General features: G+C 37.8%; 1 protein-coding gene across 1 annotated transcript in view; it reads right to left on the minus strand.

The window, feature by feature from the left end:
- Positions 1-3,598: 3,598 nt before the first annotated feature.
- The window catches only part of crim1 (cysteine rich transmembrane BMP regulator 1 (chordin-like)), a 258,179-nt gene continuing 249,534 nt past the window's right edge, over positions 3,599-12,243 (minus strand). Inside the window, 3 exon segments of the mRNA NM_212821.1 lie at positions 3,599-3,793; positions 5,698-5,885; positions 8,314-8,430. Coding sequence (NP_997986.1) covers positions 3,617-3,793; positions 5,698-5,885; positions 8,314-8,430 — 482 coding nt within the window. The 3' untranslated portion in view covers positions 3,599-3,616.

A 12,243-nucleotide genomic window follows, 5' to 3' on the forward strand; every position in this document is an offset into this window, starting at 1 on the left:
GAAAAGGAGGCGCTTTCGTGAACAGTACAAATGAAGCGAAATGGAAAACGCTTATCCAAAAAGCAGTATACGTTTATCACAAAGCTCCTACAAAAGTTCATTCAGATTCTTTGGACCTCATTGATGAAATGCAGGCAAACTTTTTTGTGTAAATTGTTAGCAGAAATGTTCTGTCAGACTTTTTGCTAAGTTGTTAGCGTAATGTACTGTATGTATAAGAACTGTATTCTTAAAGGGCACCTATGATGACAAATCAACCTTTGTAAGCTGTTTGTATAGTGTTTAGTGTGTCCAAAGTCATATTGGAGTGATATAAACACAATTAGTTGCTTTTTAAAAATGTCCTGATGTTAAAATATGAGCTCAGGGGTTTTGAGGCCCACCAGGAGTACTTTGGAGTGTGGTTTTCCCCCACCCACCAAACTGATTGGCAGGCGTCATGTTAGTATAATAACATGTACACACATTTTTTTTTTGCAAAAAAACCGAGATTAAAATATATGCTAAAACCCTCTGTGATTTTTCATAAGTTGAAAACATTTTTAAAATAGAGCAGTTTGTAATAACGACAGTAAAATCGGCATATTTCTTAACCGCTATACTCACTATGGCTCATCATTTCAGAAAGGCTTGAATCAACTCACATGGTTTTTTGACTAATGAGCTGTATTTCAGCTTTCTCTGTGTCTGTCTCTATCACTGACGGCTGTTTATCTGACGTAATTTAGGAGAAGCAGATGTGCACGTGGGAGCAGTGGGCGGAAAGAAGCAGCTCAATTGCATTTAAAGCCACAGGCTGCAAAAACAGCTACACTCAGACACCAAAATAGGCATATTTTGGAGGTTATAATAAATTATCGAGTGTATTGAGCTGAAACTTTACAGACACATCCTGAAGACACCAAAGGCTTATCTTAGATCTTGTAAAATTGGTAAATTAGGTGCTTATTAAATCATTTATTATTACTAAAACAATTATTACTAAAACATTCCTTCATAAATTTTTGGTAGCATGTCTACATTACTACTAATACGTTTGTAAGTACTCTATACAATCCAGAATTTTTGAGGAAACTGTTCACAAAACCATTAAGCAGTGACAATTTTGAATTTTTTATAGAATAAAAATTTTCATAAAAACATTTTATTTCATGCAGACTAAATTAAATATGATTTAAAAACCAAGCAAAGTTTGTATTTGAACTGTATTATGTTCTTGAACATACAACTATTTCCTTTTGCCCAGAAGCCTGTTCAGGCCAAAGATAACTACTATACAAATACATGTAATAATTGCTATATTAGCATTGTTTATCATTGTTCATTTTATGCTTTATCAACTGCTGCTTTAAGAGTGTGTGTCCACCAAAGTGTTTTTTTTTCTTAGGCCGAATGTATTTTTTGTAGTTGTTTTTGACAAGGGGCTAAGCTTCCATTTTACACAAATAATGAGAATTTTTGAAAGGTTCCAACAGTTAGAAAAGCATTTTATTTTGAAAAGCGCTGGCATTTTCATGAAACAGTTTTCTAAAATTACTTTGGTGTTCTCGCGCCCTAAATGATGAAGCTCTTTAATGTGAGAGAGATTCTTCTTGGTAAAAACGCAGGGCGAAATTCATTCTGTGGTGTATTTCCCGAAAACAGTGGTTAGCCAACTAAGGTCACAATTTCGTTGTTACAAACATAGTTCATTGATTTGGCATTTCCTAAATTCATCGTTCGAATGAACATTCGCACTTTGTACGTTTGCAACTATACCTCTCGAGCTTTAGTTTGAAGCATAGTAACTAGTTGTGTTCCATTTCCAGTTATCTCCCATGCCCTATTCCTTTCGAATGTTCCAACATTTTAACTTGGAATGATTTATAAATAAAAATTAAAGTCATCTCTCTTAGGTCATCTCTCAATATCCAGCTAATATTGGAATTTTTTAAAATAAAAAATTCTCTAAAGAAATTGCTACTTGACCCCGTTTAGAGCGTCATTAAGGACGTTTACGATATAACTAACATGTTTCAAACAACGGATTTGGAACAGAGCAACTATGGTTTTGGGAAACACTCGTCACTACATCGTCCCAAAGGATGCATCATACCATGATAGTTCAGCCGCGAGTTATGTTGTTGTTTGGGAAACGCACCCCTGATTGACCAAGTATGCAACTTTTTCATTTGTACTGGGCTACTAATGCAATTACAACTTATTATCGGGGTTCATGTAAATGCAGCTTGTATTTATTTATTAATGAAATTTAGTTTGATATACTCTGAAAGTGCACTTTTACAAATAATTATTAAACACACATACATTTCTGAAACTGAGATCAGTGTGTTCGCACAAATCCGTTCTGCCTGCATTTAACAAATAAGGCCGTTTGATTCTGTTCTCTTGGTAAAAGTTTCTCAAAAAGACAAATGACCCTCACTACAGGTTTTCCTCCACATAAAATGAGGTTTAAACAATCAAAGCAACAACAAAAAATCAAAAATAAAAGGAAAAAAAGCAGCACTTGTAAAGCATAGCCTCAAATCCAAACCATTATCTCATTATCTATGTTCGCAACTCTCACATCCTCAGATTTGTTTCAGGAAAAAAATAATATATATTTATATATTTGCTAGGAGTGTCGATCTGCCCTTAGTTGTGGGAGAAAGAACAAATGGTGGTTGTATGATTAAATGGGAAAATGCTCATACATGTAAGAAGAAATACAACATAGAGACCCCCCTCGCATCCTTTAACAGGAAGAACTCATGTCCACAGAGCGACTTGCTCTGATTTTTCCTCCTTTCGTCTTGAAAAGAAAAACAAACTCACGCAGAGGAAATCACAATCTCACAGTAGCATCTCCTACAAAAATGCATCTGTTGCAACAACAACAACAACGACAACAGACTATCTTTCGTCTGGTTTTCCCTCCTGTTTTTCCCTCTGTCAGCTGTGCTCCGTACACAGTCCCGCGTCTCGTCGGTTTCAGGGAAGTGAACGTCCCTCCTCGGCCTCTCGCCTGGTCTGTTTCGGCATCAGGTGCCACAGACAGAGAAGCTTTGGTTCAGAGTTAAGTGTTCACACAAGCACTTGTGTCAAAAAAAAATCATCATCACTCCTAAAATAATTTCTCTCTTTTCCAACCCAAAAAATAGGAATGCAGGAAAAAAATATTGTCGAAAAGAAACGAATAAAACACCCCACCTGTTCTAATCCCAAAGACGTACATTTGACTTCACGACTACCAAAACTTGTGCCATGAAATCTAACGCTCTCTCTCTCACACACACACACCTCTGATTCACAAAAATATTCTGGAAGAGTCCTCTTCAATTTAACTACCACACTCCGTAATGGTTCGTAGGTTACATAGGTGCGGCTTTCATCTCCGGGTGTCGACGTGTGATACATTTTTCGGAGTGACTTATGTGAATATTATAATCGTTATTCGGTATCAGGGGTCTCTTCTCTGACCGCTTAGTTTGGTGGCTTTCTTTGTCCGTCTCTACAGTTTAGTTTTGTTTTTGTTTTTTTAGTAGGTGTCCGTGTGCCGCAAAGGTCTGGCAGCTGAACACAGGCTCAGTCTCTCTCTTTCTCTTTCACTCACGCTCTCTCTCGCTCCTGCTGTTCACGCGGTCTGGTAGAAGTTGTCAGCTTGCAGGTTGTTGTGTTTCTGCATGCTGTAGTAGCCGCTGTATCTCGAGTCGGGATCTGCAATGCGGAGCATGCGCTGCGAACTGTCCACCTGGACCTTCGTCCCCTTCTGGCAGTCCACGTACACCAGCTGGTTGTTGAGACATGTAGACTGTACAGGACAGAAAGAAACTCCACAGTCAGTCAAGTTGAAAGTTTTCACATGCTTTTGCCATTAAAGGCTGGAATCCGCTTGTTAAGTGTGACGTCACGCGAAGCGGCTTCCGGGTCCAAGCGCTCCATTCAAATGAATAGGGAGACTCATGAAATGGTAATAATAAATGTTTACAAAGCGATTTAATGCTTTCGAAAATCACGATGGCAGTATGTATGTCCATGCCTAATATCCGATGGCCAGAAAGTGATTAATTTTTTATAAACTGTTCAATCTTTGGTATTTGTTATGCAGCAAGCCCAGAGATTGTTGTGTACACTATGATTTTATATAAAATTAACTTTAATGTATGATAGGAATAAATGTGATCATAAACGAAGGATTTCTCCACTCAAATGAATGGCAGCTTGGACCCGGAAACAGTATACATACGTCACAAACACGTCACCACTTAACAAGCAAATTGGCTTTACTACTTTTGGCCAGATTTTGCTTTAAAGAGTTGACGCTATACTGTAAAGATATCCATAAATTCAGAGTGCACTGACACTAGGCTATCCGAACCGTGTTCGGGCGCATTCATTTGTTTGTTTGACTAGTGTGAGTGCTCAGTTGTCTGGCCCTAGCTTAGTTGGAAGAGGTGTGCCAGAGTGTAGTTCGGTTGGCGCTTTTGGTGCGGTACACTTCTAGTATGAAGGCAAAGGGGACCTAAGTGATATATATATAATATATATACACAGACACACTAGCCAGTTTATTAGGTACACATGTCCAACTGCTCGTTATCACAAATTTCTAATCAGCCAATCATCTGCTGCAGTTCAAATCGACCATCAGAATGGGGAAGAGATGTGATTAAGTGACTGAATGTGGCATAGAGTATTTCAGAAACTGCTGATGTACTGGGATTTTCACGCACAACTATCTTTAGGGTTTACAGAGAATGGTCCGAAAAAGAAAAAATATCCAATGAGCGGATATTTACCTTGCCTGATCTCATGAGTCTCAATTTCTGCTGCAACATTCAGATGGTAGGGTCAAAATTTGGCATCAACAACATGAAAGCATGGATCCATCCTGTCTTGTATCAACTATTCAGGCTGGTGGTGGTGGCGTAATGGTGTGGGAGATATTTTCTTGGCACACTTTGAACCCATTAGTACCAACTGAGCATCGTGCCAATGTCAGAGCCTACCTAAGTATTGTTGCTGACCGTTTCCATCCCTTTATGACCACAGTATACCCATCGTCTGATGGCTACTTTTACTAGGATAACGTGCCATGTCATAGAGCGCAAATCATCTCAGACTGGTTTCCTAAACATAACAATGAGTTCACTGTACTCAAATAGCCACCACAGCCACCAGATCTCAATCCAATAGAGCACCTTTGGGATGTGGTGGAAAGGGGTAATTCTCATAATCTATTTGCAGCCGACAAATCTGCAGCAACTGCGTGATTCTATCATGTCAATATGAAGTAAAACCTCTGAGCAATGTTTTCAGTGCCTAGTAGAATCTACGCCACAAAGGATTAAGGGAGTTCTAAAGGCAAACGGGGTCCAACCCAGAACTAGTCAGATGTCCCTAATAAAGTGGCTGGTGAGCATATACGTGTATAATTTTTTTTAATTATATGTTGTATTATTTTATTTTTACATTTAACTATGAAGCACAGACAGGAAATTATTGTGCAGAAAAAGGAGAACAGGAAAGTCAAATGATCTCGAACCATGAATCAGACTCAGTTTGCTGTACTGCAGTGCTACAGTGTCAGAGTGCTAGGATACTGCCTCCGATACACCATTCACACTTATGTAAATGAACTAGTGTTAGCTATGTGTTAACACACCCTTAAATTGAGGTTGCATCTATGTAGTGAGCTGTAACATACTGCATTACCTTATTGGGTGTGCGATAGCAAGGGACAGGGATCCACTGCTTCCGCTGGTTGACCAACAGCAAGGCGGCTAGAGTAAGCATCATCATCAAGACTGGTAATGCCACCCATGCCCAATGCAGACCAGCATCTTCACTGGGCAGAGGCGTCTTGCCATCTAGGTAGGGCATCTGCAGACTTCCAAATTCACCTGGAGCCACCAAAAAATATACATTTGATGTTATATTCACACCTGACAGCAGTGACTCGCAGAGCAATGTCTGACTGGGGAGGTGTAGAACAATTCAGAATTGATTTATGCCATGTAAAGTGCAAATACGGCTTGACTGTAAAATACTGCCAGACATCAATGTCAGGATTTAAAGCAAATGCCAGAGCGTTGACAGACAGACTCCCACTCACATCAGCCGTAACTAAAGAAATTCATACAAAATTGAGTTTCAGATTGCAAGTCTAAAGAAACAAACAGTCAGCTTTGTGAAACTCTGGCATTGAAGTTTGCTTCAAGTTACTTTAAAAGTTGCAAAAATGTTCTGGCTAACTCAATAAAACTAGCACATCAAACCATTACACGGGGAAAATCAGAAAAAATTAGAGCTAACCAAAACATGCTAACAGCTTTACTTAAGCTTAAAGCTACATCTACATTACTCCAGATACATTTTCAAACTAACTCTTTTCCTATTTTTTGCCTGGATTTTCTGTAGAAACTGAATTTTTGTCTTTTTTGCTGAGTTTGGCTTTTTAAATTATTAAACACGGGGCTAAGAATTTAGGGGGCTACACTGCAAAAAATGCTTTTCTTGCTTAGATTTTTTGTCTTGTTTCTAGTCTAAATATCTAAAATTTCTTATATCAAGAAGCATTTTCTAAACAAGCAAAACATATTGTCTTGTTTTGAGAAATAATATGCCAATATTAAGTGAGTTTTTCCTTAAAACAAGCAAAATAATCTGCCAATAGGGTAAGCAAAAAAATCTTTTGACGTAAGATTATTTTGCTTACCCCATTGGCGGATTATTTTGCTTGTTTCAAGGAAAAACTCACTTAATATTGGCATATTATTTCTCAAAACAAGACAATATGTTTTGCTTGTCTAGAAAACTCTTCTTGATTTAGGAATTTTTAGATATTTGGACTAGAAACAAGACAAAAAATCTAAGCAAGAAAAGCATTTTTTGCAGTGTAATAGATCTGACTTCAACAGTAGATATATGAACAGTTACAAAAGCTAGAAAAGTTTGAAGACAAACTTTAAGGTGTTTTGAGAAAGCCTCGTCAAAGTTTAGTTTAAATTATTGAAGTAGTATTTAAGAAGTTTAAAACAGTTGGCATAATTTCATATATGTTAGTATGTTTAGTATGGATTGATGGATTGCTAAGGTGTTCTAGGTCGTTACTAAGGTGTTGCTAGATGCTTGCTAAGGTGTTCTAGGGGGTTGCTAAGGTGTTGCTAGGTGCTTGCTAAGGTGTTGCTAGGGTGTTCTGAGTGGTAGCTAGGCAATTGCTCAGGCATTGCTATATAGTTGCTAAGTTGTTGCTAGGGTGTTTTGAGTGATTGCTAAGGTATTGCTAAGCAGATACTAAGGTGTTCTAGGTGGTTGCTAATGTGTTGCTAGGTGGTTGCTAAGGCCTGGTTTTAGCTGGACAGGCTGGGAGATCACAGCAATTAAGAAATTAAGTTATTGCATCTTAATAACATCATCAGAAATTAAGTTATTGCATCTTAACATGTACTTCTCAAGGTATGGTCACAAGGAATCCTGCTTCAGAAATAACTTATCTCCCTCAGTCATCTTTCCATCAAGCAAGATTTGGTTGACGTCACCAACCAGAGGTGGCAGTAATGCACTAAAAACTTTTGTTGTCGAAAACCGTTAAACAGGAAGAAGAAGAAATCATCATTCTTGCCATCATATGGAATTACTTTCACCGCCTAGACACCGGCCTCACAGCTCCGTGAATGTCGGTGCCATCACTTATTGATCCGGGGTCTGTAAATGTAGCTTGTGTGAACGCTACTGCGCTACTTGACTAATAAAATAGCTACGCTACTAAAAAGCAATTTGATTAGAAAGTATCGACGCTATCACTATGCTACTGAGAATTGTAGTTAAGCTAGAAGCGTCACTACTTGTAACAACGCTACTGCCCAACACTGGTATGTCTAATGTAAAGTCAATGGCAAATTTTTTTAACAATGGAAGTCTATGGGACAGTTGCTAGGGTGTGGCTAGTAAGTTGAAAGATCATCAGTGATGCCGATTGGTTGTCTGATTTGAATGAGTCCAAACTTAGATCTGTAGGAGATTCTGAAACAAAGTTATGAGGTCACAAGGTTTGGTCCAATGTTAAGTCAGTGGGACATTTCCGAAATTTCCGGGTCAGTTTTCAGAATACCGTAAGTCGGACCAGTTGAAAAAGATATAGCAACCCGAGTCAGACCAGTTTGGAGGTTTGGAGTAAGTTTGGTGGTTGTAGAATGAATGGTTTAGGAGGAGATGCATATAGAAATCTAGTCTCAGAAGAAGAAGAAGAATATTAAGTGTATGTAGTATAACAGTGTGTTGGCTTTCTCAAGTCACCATAAATATATTGTGTTGTACTCCCAAACGTACCTCTAAACTGTGGCATAACATCATTTTCGCTGTGAGTGGGCCAGGCTGGCTGATGTCTAGACTTGTCTCCTCGTTGGTCCGTCTTCTCGATGGGCACATTCGTAGGAGCGTAACTCTCTGTAATGATAACATCACAGACACAGAAGCACAATGAGAGAGAGAGAAGAAGAGCGTGTGAGAAGAGAGCACATCATATAAATCCTAACTACATTAAGAGGAGAGTTGCGAAGTGCCCTCTCAGAACAAGCGGAATGGGGTCAGTGTGAAATTGCGGGTCGTCGGCTAATTAAAAGCTCATCTTCAGAGCTGTGTCTTGGAGTGGGAGAAAGCACCGAAGGGTGAGTGATTACCCAGAATGCACACGACACTACTCTCAACCCCCTTATTGATCCCGAGCCAAGTGACACAGCAATAAAGAGGGCCGTGATCAATGACATTATCTCCCAAATGCAAAGAGAGCTAATTTAGCCTCTGTCCAACTCCGACTTAATCAATCCTTTTAAATGATTCATCTCAACGAGTCCGTATTTAGACGAAAGACCCATTCAATTAGAGAGAATGTTCTAAGTAAACACTGCTGTATGAGAGCCAGACAGAGAGAGAGACAAGCAGATTAAGAGAAAGAGAGAGAGAGAGAGAGAGAGTGAAAAACGAGAGAGAGACAAAACTACAGACAGCAAAATGGCAGGGTGCTTGAATCAGAGATACTGGCATTATTCATTGTGAAGAAGGCTCTTGTTGTTTTCATCAAAAAAGAGCATAGAATTAGGAAATTAAGCAGGATTAAGAGGGATAGTTTACCCTGAAACCTAGCATTTATTCATTATTCACACACCTTCAAGTGGTTTCAAACTTCTTTTGATACTGAACACAAAAGGAAATTGTGAATAATTCTGGAAAATTGATGCAATGGTAGCATTAGCATCCATAGTTGCAGGGAAACAACACTAGGAAAGTCAATGGCTACTGGTTTCCAACATTCTTCAAAATATCTTCTTTTGTGTTCGACTGAAGAAAGGAACTCAAACAAATATGAAACTGCTTGAGTCTGACTAAACAATGAACAAATGTTATTTCTTTTGGATGAAATATCATTGTTGCTTTAATAATAACACAGGGTAGGGCTTTATTTTATCAATAAGGATTTGATTGGACAGCAAAAAGTGGTTAACTTAGCTAAATGTATTGCCCCTTAACCACCCCCCCACCCCCAACCCCACCTGTGGCCTTGGCTGCATCAGAAAATAAATACAATGTCTCTAAAATGTTTCTAATTTACTTGAACCTCTTCAGAACCAAATTATGTTCCAAGTTTATGTTGCAAGTTTTAATAAAAGTATGTTTTCACAGTTTGTAAGGCTACTAAAAATGAGACCAAATTATAATAATAAAAATGCATTGAAACATAATTGCTGGTATAATCTCAAATTTTTTTTCTAAATCACAAACATTTACATTGTAACATTTTTACTTTAATTTTTAGGTTTTTGTTGTATCGATTGCATCTTGTTTATAACAAACTTTATCTTCATCTTCCTCATCACTGCACAGTATGTCCACGTTTAAGATATTTCCATTCTCTATATGTTCAAGAAGATCTGTATATTCTGCATATGAAATTGTTTCAGCAATAATTTAGTTTATATATATTTAATATTCAATATATAGTTCAATCAGCCTTACTGGAGATTTAATTTAGGATTTAATTTGAAGCCATTGTCCTAAATAACAGACATATTTAAAAACAAATCCTGATCTAAAGCTTGCAATGTTACAAAAAACATTTAAACTTTAATAAGGGAGTGCAATCCCTCTTTTTTTTACATACAATCTCTGAAATATTGGCAAACATATCAATAAATCTGAATAAAAACATTTTAAATGTGTCTTACGTCTGTGTCTGGAGTGAAGTAATGCCATGCTGTTTTTCAGGGTAGTGGACTTTTTTCGAATTACAACATGCCGAGCCTTACTGCCATTTGATTGGATGACAGTCGTGCACTGTCATGGACTGCAGGCTTTAAATTAGATGAAATGCTCAGGAACCACAAGAAACTGACATGTGATTTCCATTGTAATGGACACAGGGTCCGAAGGGGTTAATTCTTTAAAACTTTTAGTTAAACTTAGTTTAACTGTAGGGCAACAAGAGTTCAGTTCTGCTTAAAGTATCTGTCAAACACATAAGAATCCTAAATGAAGTTGAATACTTAAGCCACGCTTAAATTCATGAATATGAAAAATGCATGAACTGCATCACATTAAAGAAAGAAGGACAGCACAGGAAGAATCTCAAGCAAGAACACCTTTGTTAAAAAGTGAGCTCATCCCAAAATGAAAACTGTTATGAATTTCTCACCATCATGTCATTTAAATCTCCTCAGACCTTTGTTCATGTTCATAACACAAAACAAGATACTTTAGATGAAATCCAGACAACAATGGTCCTGAGATGTTTAAAGAGGAACCTAACATAACCTGACATAAATGCTGCGTCCCAATTCGCATACTTATACAACGCCCAAAAAGTGTGTACTTTGTTGTGAAGGAAAAGTATATACTAGTGTGCAACATAAGAGTATGCAAGCTTTGAGACATACTACTTCCTCATTAACAGATCGTTATGTTGCTTAGTAACATCCCTTATCAATCATGACACATCTTACACGTTTCCTATATATTTAACTACCTTATTAGAGAATCAGCAACAGGCTAATCTGCCATTCGTGAGTCTTTCATGCAGAGAAATCTCCTCAGGTCTTTGGATATTTATGCATTCAGATGTTAATGTCCAAACATATCTTGATATAAGTTCAAATTGTTGTTGCATATGAAATAATGCAGTTTAAATATTTTCCAGTTGGCTAGATATTATTTAATAATCATTCAAACAACTTTACAGAAGCCTCTCTACTTGACAGTTGCCATGTTTGTAGCTTATTTACACTTTTGACCAGATCCAATTCATATCCAGCGCACAATGTATTGTGGGCAATATGAGCAGTTAAGCCTACTTTCCACTGTACACGACAAACGACAAGCGACAGACCGGAAGTCGTTCATTACCAATGGAGAGTAGTCTGGGAGCTGCGTAAAGTTACGATCATCTCCGTATGCAGAAAATTCGGATCCGATTTGAGCTGCGAATCCATTGAAATATTTGAACTCCTGCGACTAAACCGTATGTGACCGGCCGACCGGATGTGATGTATTCCAGTCTTTTACAAGCCGGTCAGTGCGCGCGAAATGAGAAATAGTACTTTTTAGTAGTTAAAATTTGAATTAGAAAAATTATATATTAACAAAAAACACTGTTGTTCATAAATGTAATAAAAATATAATTTTTTATGTTTTCTCAACATCCCCCCCAATATTTTAGCAGTCTATGAGTTTCTATTATTCATTCATTCATTCAACCATGGTAAACGCAAAGAATAAAGGCTCTTGCTTTTGCACTCTTTTATTGCGGACACTGTGAGAACAGCTTCTCTCCCATGGTGCACGTCAGAACTGAAAATTCAGTGCGACTGCCAGAAGGGGGCGTATTCCGACAGTCATGCCCAAATGTTATGTGCAGTGGAAAGGCAGCTTTATAGTATGGACACTTCTGCACTTCGAATTTTCAGAAATAGTAATCCATCCGGGAGCCTTTGGCATTCTCTTTTCAATATACTATGGTTTGGGACATAATAATTCTATTTTTGAATACTGTTTAGGACGTATAGTATGCGAATTGGGACGCAGCATTTATATGACTTCAGTGATTCAATTGTAATCACATCAAGCTACAAGAATTCTTTTGTGTGGCAAAACCTGCAAAAATAGTTTTGCTTGCCTGTCTTCTGCATCAAATCGGTCAATATGATGATATTTACAACTGCGCTGCTGAGTCTAATGGCAATGTGTTGTATTGCCCATTGTAAACACACT

This window comes from Danio rerio, chromosome 17 (genome assembly GCF_049306965.1).
Source record: "Danio rerio strain Tuebingen ecotype United States chromosome 17, GRCz12tu, whole genome shotgun sequence".
In the NCBI taxonomy this organism is placed as follows: domain Eukaryota; kingdom Metazoa; phylum Chordata; class Actinopteri; order Cypriniformes; family Danionidae; genus Danio; species Danio rerio.